The sequence below is a fragment of the Pundamilia nyererei genome, unplaced genomic scaffold (genome assembly GCF_000239375.1).
Source record: "Pundamilia nyererei isolate P.nyererei 1_Seehausen unplaced genomic scaffold, PunNye1.0 scaffold00007, whole genome shotgun sequence".
In the NCBI taxonomy this organism is placed as follows: Eukaryota; Metazoa; Chordata; class Actinopteri; order Cichliformes; family Cichlidae; genus Pundamilia; species Pundamilia nyererei.
In genome coordinates, this window is record NW_005187408.1 from 967,992 (window position 1) to 986,768 (window position 18,777).

Sequence of the window (18,777 nt, forward strand, 5' to 3'; positions counted from 1 at the left end):
TATTTAAAAATGCATTAGGTAACCAAGCTAGAAAAGATCCTCCAACCACCTCGTTGCCACAGCTTTACACACCAACCTCAATAAAGGAAGTGTGGAACCATTCACACTCAAGGTCCCCTCCTCCTTTGGAATGGACTGGAATGGCTTTTCTAGTCTCACTTACCAGTTTAGACTCTCAACACTTCAAGCCACTTTTTTTCCCCGTATAGTCATACAGTTAAATACTTTACCTTCTATACATTCACACCTATTGCCAATTTAGAATCACCGTTTAACCTAACATGCAAGTATCTGGACTGTGGAAGAAAGCTGTGGTACCTAGTTGTACCTCATGCAGGCACAGGACCCAGAGACCACAAGAAAAAAGGACTTTCTTGCTGTGAGGTGACAGGGTTGTCGATTGCTGTTGAAGTTCTGACTGAGGTACAAATTGATGATCTCCCACAAGAAGTGGGGGCCAGACACTTCCAGTACAGCCTCACTAAATGTATAGGTATGCCAGGCCTGATCATTTATGGTCGTCATTTGATAACTCGGCTCGTGTCTATGACATATGTACATGATTGCAAAATGATGTAGGGTGGCCTAGCCAAGTGCACTTACAAACAACCTCATCTATATTCATGGTATTCCGTATGGACAAAGTGTGAATTGCACAAATGTCCAGTAACAGAAATCCTCAGTGTGTTCTGTTAACACACCCTCCAACTTTCTGTACCATCGCTCCATTTCCTCACTGGGGACAGTGGAGCAACTCCAGACTGGAAAAGAGCCAGGCTGCTCTCCGGAATACAAATTATCCATTGAGTTGACCCCAGCTTTATCTAACCCTTATCTCTCAACCTCAAGCACTAGCTCGGCCCACTTTCACCACCAGAGAGGTGATGTTGCATGGCTAAATGTTATTAATATTAATGTTAACTAGTATGCATATCCACCTTTTTTATCCACCGATTAGGTTCTTACAGCTGCAGTACAAAAAACAAATATATAATATATTTAATAGGAAACCTAAATAATATGGGTGTGTATAGCTGTACTTGTATGGGTAAAGACTATATGATACCTAAGTGTGATCATGAAGTTATTCTTCTGTGTAATATTTGTCAATTTTGGTATCATTTGCAGTTATACAGTGCACCACAGACTAGTTTTATATCCTAAATGGGCTATGTATCCTGGGAGCAATACTTAAATTAGACGTATTAATTGACTTTTTTAAATGCTTCTTTTAAGGCCAAATGAGCTGAGGAGTTTTCATTTCATGCTAAGCACGCTATTCACCTACGGTTGACTATTTAGGAATGTTTGAGTAAAAACAGTGGTGAATCTAAAACATGAGCTCATCCAAAACACAGACAAACACATTTTCATCTTCAACATCTTTCTATGTTTGTTCCTATAGTTAATTGTAGGAACTTGGTTCTACAGAGAAATATGTTTGTGTGGGTTTTTGGATTTGTCCAACACAAGACTCAGATCCTTTCTGGTTCTTGGTTTGTTCTTTTAGCTGTTTGTTTGCCACAATAGAGATAGATTTCCTTAAAACTTTGATGACATGACGTAGATTTTCAGCAATTTTTCCTCACTAACTCACTAAACCATTTATAGAACTTGAGCGCATGTGTGTGTAGGTACCTAAAGATGCGGGGGAAGAAGACAAATGATGCTGTCACTGTGCTGTTCCACATTGTAAAGCTACAGATCAAATTGTAAAAGGTGCTAAAGGAGAGGGAGTACGAGAGGGCAGAAAAGGAAAAAGTTGGAAAAATTCGAACTGAGAGAATTTAGACATGGAGAACAATAAGAGAGAGACACTAACACATAGCAGTGAAGGTGTTTCTGCTTCTCTCCGGGGCAGCTTTCTATCTCACCATCTTTTCAGAGGGTTAAAGTGACATAAGACCACAGTGTTCAGGTCCCAGTGTACCTGCAGCTCAATTTCAGACCTCTCACCCCTCTTATTATCTCCTTGATGTGTGTGTTTGTGTGGCTGTGTAGGCGCATGAGAGTCCATATTTCTATGTGTACTTATTGGTGTTGCATGTACAGTATATGCTCAAGTGTGTATGTGTATGTAAATGCTAATTTGTTTCCACCATAAAGAAAAAAAACACACACACAGCTGTATTTCTGGTGTGCATGAATGTGTGCATTTCTGCATATTTGTTTTTGGCTCCATGCATGACGCCGCGTGTGCAATCAGACTAGCTGAGAGGATTCTTGGTCGCCTACACCAGAATTTTGCACACTATTTTAAAGCTCTTTTTGCAATTATTACTTTTGGCAATCAGTGTGTGAAAAAGTATGCTTGTTTTAATCAATCAGACTGTCCACTTTGGCAAATCCTTCACGGCCCAGCACTGTTTTCCATCTTGTTACGGCGTTATCAAGCCAGACACAAGGTCTTCTCCTCCGTTCAGAGGCTGTTTAACTCCCTTCAGGTTGCTGGTTTGTAGCCAAGCAAGAAAAGAAAACAACTACCTGGTGCCTTACACACACCCTTTGTATGCGTTTGCATGTTTTTGTTCTATTCGTGAATGCTTTCAGCTCGTTTCCATTCAGACACCCACAGATGTGCATAGAGGAAAGGACTGATTTTTGGTTGATCGAGAATTAAATGCGTGGTCACGAAAGAGTTTGTTTCCATATTTATTTTATGGGTATTAATAGGTTTGTTTGCATGTGTTCCATCTGGTGATGAACCCTCTGCTGCCTGTGCCCTCAATGACACACATACACACATGGCCAGACATTTATGCAGAGCCACCACACACCAGCTGTTTGAGACAAAGTCACTCAGTAGTCATTTGTTCCTTGAGCAACATTAGAAGACCATCTGTCTTCGGATTCACTCGTGTCCATGTAAATCCCATGAATATTGCACCAATTTTATAACAACTAAAAAGAAAAGAAAAGGGATTTGTGTTACGATCAGTGACTATCAGATTGTTTGCCGAGGTACGCTGTTGCACCCTGTAGTAGAAAATCAATGTCAAATTAAAAATGTATAAATGTCCTTGTGTTTTTAAAACAGTGCAATTGGTGGAAAACATGTCCAACTGGCAATATTTTAATAGTTGTCAAACCAGCGTCTGCAGACAGCAGGAAGCTTGTTAGTGAAATTTTTCTCATGTACACATGGATGCTACTTTTTCAGAAAATAATAATGAATTGTTTAGCGTTGTATATAAGCTAATCAACACTTTTAATGGTGGCTATATGCATACGCTGACAAACTAGAGCAATATTATATTCAAATCCTGTATTTTAATTTTGTAGAAAATCGACTGCCTAGTGCTTTAAAGATAAAGCTGTGTGACAGGGTGTTAAAAAACTGCATGACGACCAGTAAACAGTGTGCATAAGTTAACTGTAAGTTGTTTTACCCAGTTGGCTGTGGAAATATGTGTTGTATTTTTATGCCTTTATTAGACACCAACAGCAGAAACCAGGAACTTAACAGTTTATGAATTTCTTATATATTTCTTGTTGAGTTGTAATAGAAACATTTAATTATACTCGAGTCTTTTGCTCTAATACCATAAATGTTTTTGTGAAGTTGGACCCTTTACACACGTACAAGACACGGGCGTGGTGACAGCATTTCTTTATTTTGACATCTGGTTTTACTGTGGTTTTACAATGGGACACAGATACTCGTGCTCCGCTGCCACGGCCGCTCTCCTTCACTCCGACTGTCACTATGAACATATAAAGAGTCACAATCACATTCACACCCACGCCACAGTTTTCTTTGGATTTTGAAGGATTTCTGGGATCTGGGATCTACGGTTAATTAGGTGTGCTTGGTACATCTTCTATTTGATCCCCTTTAATTAACTGTCATGAACGTAATTCATTGTTTTCTTTTTCAGTTTATTCATTCCCTTGTTTTTGTTGGAATTTGATAAAAAAGAAAAATATATGCATGCCTTTCTCTGCTTTTACTATTTTGACATTCAATCGTTTTTTCTTTATTTGTTTTTCTAAATTTGATTCCCAGAAATCATATTAATATGTCAAAACTTCTCTGCGTGATTCTCCCCACAAAAAGTGTTTACTGGAAGGAAGAGAGAACTGATTGAACTTTACCATTTGATGGAAATGTTGCCGTAACTAGAACCAGCAAACAATGAGTTTTTCCAAATATTTTGAGCTGCAGTAGTCAAATGTCGTGCTTGTTTGGCACTGCCACTAAACGAACTACGCTGTTACTTCACTGCAGCTAACAGTTTGAATGGGATGCTTAATCAAGTTCTGTGTCTTTTTGCTCAGTAGGTAATTATTTAATGATGCAGGCTAATGAGTTAGGCTAAATTAATGAGGAGTGACATCAGATAGGATGAACTGTAAACCTGTAATGGACTCACTAAATAGTAGAGATTACTGGTTAAATTTAAGCAGACACACACACACACACACACACACACACACACACACACACACACACACACACGTAATAGAAAACCTTTTCTTTCACTTTAGTGTTTTCTGAAGCTCATGCAAAGGGTTTTACCGTTTGTAATGCACATGTACATATATTATGTTACCAGCGTCCCTATGAAACTGGTTAAAACAAACAAGTTGGTTTAAATCTAATCTATCAAACTATTATTTAATAAAATGCTTTTTTTCTGCTGAAGAAATTCTGACCTCACTGTTGTCTCACTAAATTATATCTAAGAAAAGGTGTGTTGCAGAATGGTGCAATACGTCATGCTTCATTACCACTAGATTAACAGGCACATGTGCACATAACACAAATGCAGAGAGTTACACACAAACTACACACATACTTGAACCCATCCATGTGCAAAGGCCTTTAAATAGCAGACATACAAATGCTATTAAGCAAAGAATATAGGAGATAACCGTATACTTATAAAAATGACAGTCTGGTCTGATCATCTTAGTATTTCATAAACTACAAAAATGTGGGAAACTTCTTTTTTATGGTCTAGCCTTTAAGAGCTTCTTTTTTCACTCAGCTGCGCACAGCTGTAAACATGGCAAGGTAAATATGGAATGATGTTGGCAGTGTACCCAGAAGAAACTGAAATGTGAAGAGTAACATTTGCTTTATTTTCCTGGAAATCGTTAGTTAGCGCTTCCTTCCTGACGACCTCTTGAACATCATGAAAAATGTGTCATTTATAATTGCAAAGCCAAAATATTGTATAGTTGAGGGTCCATCATTAGATGCTACTGGCTTAAGGATGAGGGAGTGTGACGGGCTTATGAAAACGTGTGATCGCATATCATTGCTTGCTTAAGCATCTACCTTTGTATTATATATGTATGCAAGCTAAAAACCTAATATTATAAAAGCTCTCAATAAAAGATTCATGTTGCATTGCTAAGTGTCGTCTCTTCCACTCATGACGAGGCATCATATAAAAGAACATGATGCAAATCTCTGTAGAAGTCGACATATTCAAGGCTAAAGCCGGTGTTAAAGCAGTAAATAATTCACCCTCCCTCTTTCTCACCCACCTTCCGCCTGTCTTTGCTGCTTAAACATTAGTCAAGGTGAAGTGTTTTCACTGTTATGTTGTTTTATATCAACTTGACAGAGAATAGTTCTCCGTTAAGCGGCATTTCCATCGTGTGCTTGTTTGCCCATTAGCATTCAAAGAGGGTGAAAATGACTTGACCTTCTCTTGGAAGCAGGGAGCCGTGAACGTGAAGTTTTAATTGAGTTCTTGTGTCTTTCCCTTTCTTTTCTCCTTTTCTCATCAGTGCAATATTTGAAAGATCTCATTCCCTAGACTAGTGATCTCTTTATTATGGCACTATGATAGATGAACTTGAAGAAGTTCAAACTATACAAAGGTATTGTCTCATTTCGTTTCTGACATTTCAGATTTAAAAGAATGATATTTAAACTGGTGTCACCACTCTTTAATGTTTGTTTTGTTTGTTTTTCGTCTCGCTCCTTCACCAGTTGTCTGAGCCCACATAGTACATCCTCTATAAAGTGCTATATAGTTACAGAAAATGTGTGACCTGTTACCTTGCACAAGTGTATGTAACTGGTGGCGTTCACACTCTTTAATCTTTGAAGGACTTCCACAAAAGGTTTTTTTGAGTTGAGTTGTAGTTTCTGGGTTTGCCTATCAAATCTGCATCTAACTCTTTGGGTACTTGGGGCGATCGTGGCTCAAGAGTTGGCAGTTGGTCTTGTAATCAGAAGGTTGCCGGTTTGACCCCTGACTCGGACAGTCTCGGTCGTTGTGTCCTTGGGCAAGACACTTCACCCGTTGCCTGCTGGTGGTGGTCAGAGGGCCCGGTGGCCTCTGTCAGTGCGCCCCAGGGTGGTTGTGGGTACAATGTAGCTTGCCATCACCAGTGTGTGAATGGGTGGATGACTGAACGTGTAAAGCACTTTGGAGTCCTTAGGGACTAAGTAAGCACTATACAAATACAGGTCATTTTACTTAATAGCACATTCTTTTTTGTTGATTAGCTGTGGCTGGAAAACTGTGCAGGTGCATTAAAGGTGCTTTAAATATTCCATAGCTTTTCTTTTAGAGTCATTTCTGGGTCTGTTTGCAAGTGTGCTTTCCTTGTGTGAAGATTAGATTTCAGTGAAACTTAGACTTCCAGATGGCCTTGCATTATCTTAAATTACTTAAATATTTGATCTAGAATTCATAACTGAATCCATGACAACAAGCTGCCTGGTCCCTGAGATATTGAATCAAGCCCAAATCATGTTCCACAGTGGCAATGAGCACGGTCTCCTTAAAAGCTGAATTTGGTATTTGATTTTTGAATTTAGTCTGCACTAAATTGTGCGTCTGCTCTTACTGTGACCAGAAAACGTTTGACCAGGGTGAGTCATTCTAGTGGATCTGGTCTTTGCCTATATGTCTTCATTCGCAAAACGTATTTCCTTTTCTATTTTGAACAGCCAAGGCTTTTTGCTGAGACACCTGCCATGTGGATCATCTTTGTACTATGTCTATATAACTGTTTAAACATAAACCTTGACAGCAGCGGTTACAAGGGGTTGTTGCACATCCTCTTGTTAAATTTATGTGTTTGGCCAGATCTTTTCTTGAATAAAATACCTCTTTTTCTCTGCAGGTCAACACATAATAATAATAATAAAGTCAATAGTAAAGAGAACACCAAACCGTAAATGTTTTAAAAGCACTAGTTTGATCTGTCATACTCATTTTCCAAACACAGATATTGAGTGTGAAACTACTATAGATTTTGTGGCTTTGAATGTATGTAGATGTGTTGATTTATCATGTAACTGAGCTGCTTTGTAACAACCAGTAAATACATATAGTGAAGAAACACAGAATCCAATATTCAAATGGTTTCATTGTAACAGCTCTTCACCTGCATCTTAAGGACAAGGGTCACTCCTGCAAGGATGCCAATGTTGACATTTTGGACAGAGAAGAAAGATGGTTTGAAAGAGGAGTGAAAGAAGACATCTATATCCACTGTGAACGACCAACTGTCTGCCATCTATAATCCAGTTTTGAGATCCCCACTTACATCCTGGGCCTTCTGACCTCATTAAGGCTACGTCCACACTAATGCATTTTTGTTTAAAAGTGCATCGTTTTCTCTCCGTTTTAGCCTCCCGTCCACACTGAGACGGCGTTTTCACTCATGGAAAACTCAGCGTTTTCAAAACGCTCTCGAAAACGCATACATTTGAAAACGGTGCTTTCGCGTCGCAGTGTGGACAGCAAAAACACTTTCTAAAACGATGACGCATATTAGTCATATGATGCAGTCATGTGACCAATTAAACTAAGATAGCGGAGGGCATTATACAGCAGTTGTTTTGTTTGCTCTCAATTTTGACAGCCCTATTAAAGATTAATATCAGTCTGTACATGCTTCAGATAGCTTTTCTTCAAATTCTTTAACTCTCACTCGCTTTTGCAACTTTGTACTTTTGTGTTACTCGCAGCAACAACTCCACCTCATTGTTAGTCCATTTAAAAAACTCGGTGCTTTTCCTCGACATTTTGCCGCGACTTTTGAAAGAGCTGGAAAGTAAATAAGCGGCAGACAGAAATTCGTTTCACGCATGCGCAGTAGTGGAACGTAAGCATTTTCGGACGTTTCAATGTGGACGAGCAACTCTGTGAAAACAACTGAAAACTCTAGTGTGGACGCGAAGCGTTTTCAGAAGAAAACGCCGTTTTCAAATCTAACCAGGCTAGTGTGGACGTAGCCTAAATCACATGATAGGATGGGGCTAGGTTTTACAGTGGATTCACCCAAAACCTTGGCTGATTGTGACCTTTTTCACACCTTGGCTTGTGTGATTAGACAGAGGATCAATAGGGGGTCCATGACCCTCTTGGGGACACTCCCATAGGGCTCTATGGGAGTTGCTCTTAGAACTGAAGAGTCCAGACGCTTTTCTTTCAAAGCTCTTTAGACTACTATGGCCTGGATGACTGAGAACCTTCACAGACAAAAATAGAAGTAGAAAGTAGAAATCGATGTTTGTCTCATACGTTGTCACTGACAGACAGCTACACACATGCTAAACCGATTGTGACTCTAACACTATTTGTCAGCATTGGTAACTTTTTTCTGTTAGTGTATAGCTGAAGGCCTGAAATGATATGGAGTATGTGTTATTAATAGAAGTTTATTATACTGAATTTACATAAATTATACTTCATAATTAATCTGCCTGCACTGCAGTGACTCACTGCAATGTAATTGTTGTGCAGTTTGGTCTGTGGCTAATAATGAGTCACCTAAAATCAGTTTCTTTTTCATTATGTTCTTGTGTCTGTCTTTGTGTTGTTGTTGTTTTTGCATGTTGTTTCTCTGCTTTTCTAAATCTGATTTGATCTTGAGTGCCAAAATGCGGGACATTTGCTAGATTGTGTCAATGTTTCGTGATGTGCTGTTTTTTTTTTTTTTAGTGTGAACTGAGCATTAAAGTGATTATTTCAGGCAAGTATAATATAAATTTTAGCTCATGCTGCTCACCTCGGTTTCATTTTCTATTTTATTAATGCAGACAAATGAGTCACTGTCTCGTACAAAGTGTTTCTGTATCACAGGCAGTTCCTTGTTGAAACCCAAACAAATCCAGCCCAACGCCCACCTGAACTTCCAGTTCAATCAAAATTCAATTCATTATTTCTGTGCATCATATTGGCAAAGCTGCTAATAATATACTGAACAATATTGTCAAATTATCAAAGCAGCGTTGGTGTGATTGTTGGCTGTGAAGTTCAGCCACCAACTGTCTGACTAAAGTGGCTCTTTTTTCCCTTTCCCGTTTTTTGGACTCAAGTCAAGTGCTTTAAATTGAAGTGAGCCTTCAGGGCATAGATTGAGATGTAGCCAGAATTTTAATGCTCCTTTTTCAATTGTTTAGTTTAGGGAGAAGTGCCAGGTTCCCCAGTATCTGTTTCTCTCTCTCTCCCTCTGCCTCTACACAGCTCTTATTACCAGCTTTCTTTTTCTTTCATCTGTCATCCTGTCTCATCTTCCCTCCTCAATCAGCTCTCTTTCTTTCCCCGTGTATTTGGCAAACGCATAAGCATATACGGAGAAAAGCACACCCTCCAACCAGTTGTTGTCATATGTGTGTTGCAGGAACGTAAGCTCAGCAGGTGAGGAGGCGAGACGAAGGATGAGGGAGTGTGATGGGCTGACAGATGCTCTGCTCTACGTTATTCAGACCTCTCTGGGCAGCAATGAGATCGACAGCAAGGTGCGACTCTGAAAATCTTAGCTTGTGTTTGTAACTTAAATTGTTCATTTTCAGGCTAAATTACAAAGTGTCTCATATCCTCCTTTTATCACAGACAGGCACAAACTGCAGAAATCTTTTTAGCACACAGGAGGAAACAAAACAAATGACTGCACCTCTTTTCACTGCCAGTAGCCACAAGGAAGAAAAGTTTTAATTTTCAACAAGTGTTCAGCTCATCAATATGAACTCTTTAGGGCAAATTAAAACGCCCAGATTCAAAGTATTGCAACATTTCTACCTGCCAGTTAAGCTCTGCCAGTAGTCAGAGTTGAGTAGGTTTAGGTTCACTTTGCATTTTTCTGTATGAGGCCATGTTCATGTTGGCGTGCAGTGTACATATGTGTGTTCATGTGACAGTACGTGTGGGCCAGTCAATACTACTGTACATAAACAGTGTTGTGGATGGCTGACTTCTCAAGGTCTCCCTGACTCCCAGCCTTTCTAAATAGCTATCCTTAATCACTGTTTAACTGCCCGCCCTTCTCCACTGTTTAACTGCAGTCACCAGAGGAGGACTGCTGCCACCACAGTAACAAAGACTGATTGGCAGAGAAACCACCAAGCGGTCGCTGTTGCAGTAGCGGTACACATTAGCCATGTGCTCATTTGGTACACTGTCTGCCTTTCCCTTTCTCACCTGCTCTGTGCAGACTATGTTTTCCTCCCTATCTGCTTGTTGAGTTGGAACAGTCTTGGCCTGCCATTGAAATACTAAAAAATATATATATTTATTTTGACTACTTGGGTAAAATTGATCCCATAAGACACAACAGCAGGCACTGTTCAGAGATGTAAGCTGTTCAAGTAACATAACAGGGTCATATTCGTAAATTTTAAAGTGGCTGGCAGCAAAAGTTGTAAATGTCCTTTGTATTTGTGCATTTTTCACACATTTCAGATCTTAAAATAAAGTTGAGTGCATGAGTGCAAACATTTACTTAGGGAAACTATAACCCCTTTAAAACAGTATTATCCATTAAACACAATTGAATGTGCCTATTTTATCTGCAGCAGCTACAACCAAACATGTCTGATACCTACAGTGGGTGAACTTGCTGTAGAGGAATTTTGGTTCACTTTTCTTTGCAGAATTGTTTAAATTACACATCACACAGAGCTTCTTTCAAGCATGGACTGTAGAGTTAAATTCCTGCTAAGGCATTTAAATAAGATTCAACTTTAACCAGGCCATTTAAAAACCTCTGCTTTGGATTATTGTCTTGCTACATTGACCAAATTTCTCTCGAGCTTCAGATAATAGGCCGGTGACCTTACACGTTCATTTACATATTCATTCTCCAAAGAGTAGAATTTGCAGTTACATAATCAAGTTACTACTTCAGAGTATGTATTTTTAAACGTATAAATAATTTAATCACGATGCACTCTGTTTGCTCACGATGTCCTTGTGCTTTAATAAACCTTTTTTGAACATCTGCAAATATTTGGTGGCAAACACAGATAATACAGTAAAGGGGGCGTGAGAATAAGCAGATATAGATATGGTTGTATGGGACTGTTGAAGTCAAAACTGTAAAATTACATTTTATAAACCATTAATAATGAGGAATTTCATCAAATATAAAAGATAATAATATGCAATTATGATCGATGCTGCACAGTAGGACCATGCATGTAACTGAAGAACCCACATATACAAAAAACATATTGTTGATTAAGGTATTGCTTCGAGGTGACTCTGTTATTGTGTTTGTATTGATGGGTGATCAGTGTCTCTCATTTACTAGAATAATATGAATGAAAGTGGATGAAATGAAAATAATTAATAAAGGTGCACAGTGTCTTTCCTAACCTGTCCCTGTTGCAACACTGTTGCCGGGGTAAATAACTGTGCCGTTCAGACAACACTGTAAGAGTAAGTCTTTTTCTTTAAGACCGGAACGATGTCAGCTATCTTAGGCAGCTTGATAACATCTCATAACGTAAGTCTTTGGACACTATGAATGGGTTCTCTTATTGAGCAATTGTCCAACCAATGGCCTGCACAGAATCTACAGTTACTATGACTAAATAAAACGACGCTATTGTCTCTTCACTTTTAAAACAATTTACCATTTACATATAGAAAAAAAAAACTGTTGTTATCACCAATCATTTAAACATGACTAATAATGCTGAATCCCCAAATGTCTTTTGACTTCCATTAAAATGTTAATATTTCAACTTTCTGTTACTAAAGATAGAAAATCAGAGCACAATGTAATATAGCTGCTGTATTACAATAGCAGTGCTTGTTATTGTTTTTAACTACAAACTCTGTGGTTCGGTAGATATGCCTTTACTGATCTTAGTTATGGATTCACAGTGATGTGATGGTGTAATAAATATACCATCACATAATCCATGTCACCACAGCACTGCTGAAATGCAGGCGCGTGTTCTTATAACTTAGCTTTGAATTACTACAACGTACAGCACAATAGTTAAAGAAAGCTGATTTGGGCAAGGATAGAGCCAACACATTACCTTTAGTTCATCAAACATTAACACTGAATGCTAACTTTCTGGAGGGTTTGACCTCCTGTGAATGATTAAAAATAGATTTTTAATGTTTTATATTGTGCCTGTATAAGAGGTTTTCTGTTTTTTTGCCCTCTGTGCAACACTTTGTTAAAGCTATAGGTGTTGATTCTATTTGAACTGTTTCAACATGGCCTTCTGCTCGTGACGTGTTCAATAACCGTGGACAGAGAAACATTAGATCTGAGGAGTGGCCACTATAGATATATCATGTGACATAGCTTAAGCACTAAAGAAAATCTCTAGATTACTGCCATTCTGCTCTACACAAGGCACAGAAGCAATTAAGTTTTAAGGACATTTAATCAGGTTTCCCACTATATAATAGCACACTGCCAGGAGTCAATTAACTTAGCAGACACACTAATTGAAATTGATGGTGCAAGACTGAATAGACTAGACCCATCATTCTACATACACAGCCAATATAATGCTAATATATAATATTGAGATTTAACAGCCTACATTTAGTGTGTCTCATTGCATAGGGAAGCTTACTGGATGGCTGTTATGTGTGGACTTCCAGCTTCTAAGACTCTAGGCTGGAAAGTGCATAAAGGTCATAAATACAAGAACAATGAATTCTAGCTTTGGTGTTACAAAAGTTTCCTGTCACAGTTTGGAGTGCATAACTTCTGTGTTCCTGAGAGAACCGTAAATCCCACCCAGGTGTAGAGGTGCTGATCTGTAACTGGCCCTGACCTCTGACCTCCCTGCTTTGACAAGACATATAACAGAATCCGTTTACCTGTCAACTTAATTTCCCTGCACAGTGCACCTAGAAACAAAAGGGTACGGAAGAAATGTGAAATAATAGATCGAAATCCAAAATGTCACAGCAAATTGTAAATAAAGTGTAACTTCTCCTACATCGCTCCATAATAACGTGAGAATAGAATTTCAAATATGACTGCAGCTCACTGGAGTGAGACATTGTTTTGTTTGCAGCATCTCTTGAGGGTGTTCAATTACACTCCTTAGTTGTTTTTGTCTAAACCAACAGTCAGACTGAGTGAAGATTGATGATTTGTCTTTGTTAATTTCCACTCTGTTGACTTGATGTCTCCCCTTTGTCAGCGACGCACACGTATGCAAGTGCACACAATCAGTTAAAGAAACAAAACAGAACACACACACTTAAGAAGAGACAATATACACTATTAGAGAATCGGCTTTCCTTCAGACTCAAGAGTACACGCATGTTCTCTGGCTACTGGGTGAGCCTCGAAACTTCATGTTTAATGGGGTGTGATATAATATATTGGGTTTGTCATTTTTCCTCATTTACCTGAGTTTCTGCTAATCTCATTTCAAAGTCAGAGCTAACAATATGCAGAAGAATATTACTTGTGAGATTATTGTTGTTCTTTCCTTTCCCTCTCCCTCTCACTTGCCGCCCCCCTCCCTGTCTTTCACCCTCTCCATCTGTCTGGCTCCTGAGTGCGGGTGGAAGGCTGATAGTGTAAAAGTGAGAGAGTGGGTGGTTTTTATTACCGTTCTTTGAATTTGAGTTTGCTCGGTGTTTTCAAGCGAGATGTTTCATTAAATGGCATCAAACACAAATCTTCAATCTCAACCTTTTTTTTTTTTTCATTTAAACCTCTCCCTTCATTGATCTCATCTTATTTCTCCCCACCTTCTCTTCCGCCTTCATCTCTCCCATCTCGCTCTGTTCGCAGACTGTGGAGAACTGTGTTTGCATCCTGAGGAACCTGTCATACCGACTGGCTGCTGAGACATCTCATGGTCAGCAAGGGGGGTTGGAAGAGCTGGATGGCCTGCTTTGTGATGCCAATGGTCGCGATGGAGAGAGCTCCGGTTGCTGGGGCAAGAAGAAGAAGAAAAAGAAGGGAGCTGACCAGGTAAAGACACAGAAAATAGGAGCTAATCAGATGATGTGAGCAAGTTAAAAAAGTTTTTTTTTTAAATAAATTGAATGTCTGAAACCTGCCACACATCCCTTTCAGCAGGGATCTGCAGTTAAATGCAGATCAGTTTCTCTTCAAGGTTATCTGAAAAGCATTGGTTTCTTTTCAAATTAACTGGCTTGTGTGAGGTATTTCTGCTCTTTAACTTTATATATAATTGAGTCTTTGTGACCTCAACTTTCCTTTAAAGGCTTCAACACTCAGCTTCTCTTAATTTCCTAAATACCTAAACACAGACAGGCCTAAAGTATGCAAACACAGACCTTACTTACATCTTTCAGAGCTAACCGGATGGACCAAAGTGAATTTGAGGCCCAAACCAAACTAGATATCAAGAATATGTCTCTATTTTATTTGTTGCTGACCAGTGATGATCCATTCAATGCTCTGGCAAAGCTGTGTTTAAATGAAATGAAAATATCAGTAAACTAAATTTGAAAAGAATTTGAGGCCAAATTTCAACCATCAAAGCAAAGCAGTCAGTACTGCCAGGAGGGAATACACACTGATGAATAGAGGGATAGATAATGGGAAGTAGCAAAAGGTCAAACCCCAGAGGTATACACTATAAAACCCTATGAAAATGAAGCAGGGATAGTAGTTAGTGGGAGGCTGACAGACTGAGAAAGTCTAGAGTTGAAGCCAAGAGAGAGAGATAGAGAAAACAAGTTAAGATCGGAAGATCAGGGAGCCTGAACTTGACCGAAACAATCCTAATGAACTACTGGAAAATGTTTTCCTGGAATTGTTGATATTTTGTGTAATTGGCATTTTTTTTAGGTATTTAGCAGTCTGACTATATGACTTCATTTTTAATGTATTTTAAATAACTGATATATAAAAGGCACACCTGATTTAATTGTGCTAAGGGTTTCTCCTATTGTATTACTGCTCTGCTTTCAGGGTTTCTGATGTATTTGAATTGATATTGTAGTGGTGCAGGTCTGACCACTTGTACTGCAGGATTAGCACGGACCTCAAACTTTCTCAAAAAAGCAAATATGTTCAAACCTGTAGACAAGGCAGCGGGCCAGCACGCTTGTTATTCCTTGATGTTCACAGGGTTTTTGCACTGTGAATTTTTCCCCCAGGGGGAAGGCTGTGATCGAGGAGTTCTTCTTCAACATCCAAACACATTTCAGGGAGAAAAGTTGGCACAGATGTTTTTGGACACACTAACACATTCTTTTTTTCTTCATTCATCTTATTCACCGAACCCTCTATTCCCCCACAAATCACTCCTCTTCTCCAAAGTAAAACTTAAGTTGAAGATAAAACATTTTGACACAGTGGAGGAGATCCAGCTTGCATCAGAGATGCAAATAAGCAAATACTCAAAACAGGAAGTCCAAGATGAAAAGGTTAATAACACCATACTGAAGTAAATGTATTTTAAAATGCTATTTTAGGGCGTTTAGCAACATATATGTGTGTTAAATATGTAGAATGGCTATTGTGAATCATCTGATGCTCCTTTGTGTAGTGCTTTAATCTGCGCTTTGAGTTTTATGATTTCTTATCGAATCTGTACATAGATAAAAACAGATAGTGACACTCAGTTGCACACAAACACACACATGCCACAGTGCTTCTTTCAAGATATACACTAGCTTGGTTTACCTTGAGACAAGAAGAGGAGACGATGCAGTAGAGCGAAACCGAGGAGGTCGATAGGGAGAGGAAAAACTGAGAACTGGAAAGAGCGGGACGGAAGCAGAATAAGAAATTAGGAAAAAGGGTCAAGCATGCAAGAAAGAGACAGAGAAATCAGGAGAGAGAGGCAGAGAGAGAGAAGAAGAATTAGAAGGAGGAAAAATCAGGGAAAAATATAAATGACATGCAAGAGAGAATTAAGAGGAAGAGAAAACGAGAGAGAAAGATGCTGGTGTATGCCTACATGAAAAAGGTGTGGGTATGTCAGCCAACAAAGAAGTTCAGACATCAAGAAAGGCTCCTCTGCAATGAAAAAAGACAAAGATGAAGTGAGAGCTAGCTGTAAAGCTTTATGTTTATTGCTCAAAGCAAATGTAGCAGTGAGACATTCTCTCATAGTGTCTTCTCCTTCTGCAGCTCTCACTGTCGTTTCAGATCATGCATCTCCCTTCTATCTAAGCCCTTCAACACCTTTATCGCTATTCATCCATCCATCACGATTCTTAAGCTGACAAGGAGTGATTTACTCAGTGTCTCGGTAATTTTTCTAATAGGTCAGGGTATACCAGGGGCAGTGCATTTCGCTTTTCTCGTGTGAATTCAGTCACTCCGACATAAAAAATGTGTTTAGATACAAAAGTTCATTCAGATTTCTTATGCAGGTTTTTATAGAATCACTGTAAGCTTTACATGGAAGAACAGAAAAAGGAACATCCTACGATTTCACAGTCGCTTATTTCTCCTAGAATTGGTGAAAAATGTCATTAAAATGTTCAACCACACTGAAGTGTTGCTATTTTTTGGTTTTAAATAAAGTAAAAAGTTTCCTAAAGGGTAAAACAAAATGTGATTGTGAGAATGGAGTTAACGGTTTCCTTAAAGTATTTCTTCATGAATATAAATGAACATAAAAAAAGCTATTTCACTCTGTCTCATCTCTCACAGTGGGATGGCGTGGGCCCCTTTCCCGACACGGCGGAGCCCCCCAAAGGAGTTCAGATGCTGTGGCACCCCACCATCGTCAAGCCCTACCTCACCCTGCTGTCTGAATGCTCCAATCCTGACACTCTAGAGGGTGCAGCTGGGGCTCTGCAGAACCTGGCTGCAGGCAGCTGGAAGGTAATGCTAGATTTGACATGCTTTTCAAAATTGTTTGCCTTGTTATATTATATTTGTCAAATATAAATTGTCGAATTATACAACCACAGATGAGTATACAACTGCAAGTGCAGATGTGTTTAGCTTGTCCTAACACACAGTGGCTGTGCAGTGAATGCAGAGACACACTTTACTAATTGTACACAGGTCTTGTGCTCTGAAAAAACATAGATAAATGTGCACATTCACATTATATGTTGGTCAAAATACTTAAGTATGCATGTATAAGCTGAACGTGTGCAAGTAAACTGTGTGAAAATGCATGCCTGGTGCCAAGAGCTTCATTGTACACAGTCAAATGCAGCAAAACCTATGAAAAGTCTTCTGCCTCCATAACCACATAGGTTAAAAAAAAAGGTAATTTTCTTTTGAATTAATAATCTTTTTGCTCACTGCAGCATCCTGCTGACTTTAAAATATTTTGAGTTCGGTCTCGTGTTTTTATGTCTTCTATGTAATGCAGTATTGCACGTTGCTCAGTAGGAATGTAATTACTTTAATAATGTAAATGCTCCAAACCTGTACACACAGGGAGTAGAGCCAGGGTTCAACAACAGGCAACCAACGGAGGCAGCTAAATGGTAATAATGTATGAGTCATGTCATATTGGAGAGCACTGGTGGGGGCAGCTGTAGCCTTGAGGGAGGTTTATATAAGGGTAAAAGGCAGAAAGTGTGTGGGTATAATCTTAGCTTGACCTTAATAAAATAAAATAAAAATAAAAATAAAAACTGCGCCAGACATTGTTGGTCATAAATAGACTATGTGAGAAACTTAATGGAAGTATTTATTTGATCCAAAAAATGCAGTTTATGAAAATATGAACTCAAGAGGGAGTGACAGACAGGGGAGACACTGTGAGAGTATGCTTCAGTGGACCTGTAGATGTGTATGGGATGTGTTTGTAACTCATTTTGAATTGGTATTTCCATCGACAGTAGAGTAGACAGACAGTCGGAGCATGACAGGTATAGAAGAGGGGGTCTCTAGAATAATCAAGGGTGGAGGAGGAGAAGGAAATGATGGGGGTGGGTTGTCTTAAGGGAATCACACGTTTGAAACTCAGCACAAAAAGTAAGGAAACTTGAATTTGGTAGATTTTTCTTTGTTGTAACAATGCTTCTTGGCAATAAATCTTATACTATTGGAAAGCCAGTGTATTTCCCCTTATATGGTGCCACTTTGTAAGGAAAATCCGGTTGAAAATCCGAGTTGATGTTATTGACTCTTTGTTTTGAGCTTGTGGTACCCAGGTGCTGACAAACAGGTGCCTGATTGTCAGCACCTGTGAACAAGGACACTGCTACAGCGGTCAGTTGGTGTCTGCTCTAAGCACTCCACATTTGACTGATCTGGATGGGACCAGTGCCATAGGGCAGCTTCAAGTGAGGCCTAGCGCCATCTCCAAGTTAGGCCAAGTTCCATATAACAGGGAATTTTGGAGACAGGCCGTGAAGTTGGTGTCTCAAGAAAAGAACACCACAAGAAGACTGTTTCCTCACCCCGTCAGCACATAAGCACTCTTCTACAGATTTGTAGTCTTGTCTCTCAGGACCATTTGGTTGACAGCTCTCTACCCAGACTATCTGGAACAGACTGCACACTGCCAATCTCTGGTCTCATAGGGTTGCCAGAAGGCCTGCAATGACTGCCCTTCATTGCACTGGTTTAGGGAACATGTGCTGACATCAGTGGATGTTGCTAACACCTGAACATGTGGGTGAATTTTATGTTCAG

General features: G+C 39.3%; 1 protein-coding gene across 4 annotated transcripts in view; it reads left to right on the plus strand.

The window, feature by feature from the left end:
- ctnnd2a (catenin (cadherin-associated protein), delta 2a) overlaps positions 1–18,777 on the plus strand; it is a 255,957-nt gene that overhangs the window by 198,719 nt on the left and 38,461 nt on the right. For all 4 annotated transcript variants that reach the window (XM_013915545.1, XM_013915542.1, XM_013915547.1 and 1 more), the window contains exons 16-18: positions 9,601–9,718; positions 13,981–14,163; positions 16,828–17,001. In XM_013915545.1, coding sequence (XP_013770999.1) covers positions 9,601–9,718; positions 13,981–14,163; positions 16,828–17,001 — 475 coding nt within the window. The remainder of the gene's footprint in view (positions 1–9,600; positions 9,719–13,980; positions 14,164–16,827; positions 17,002–18,777) is intronic.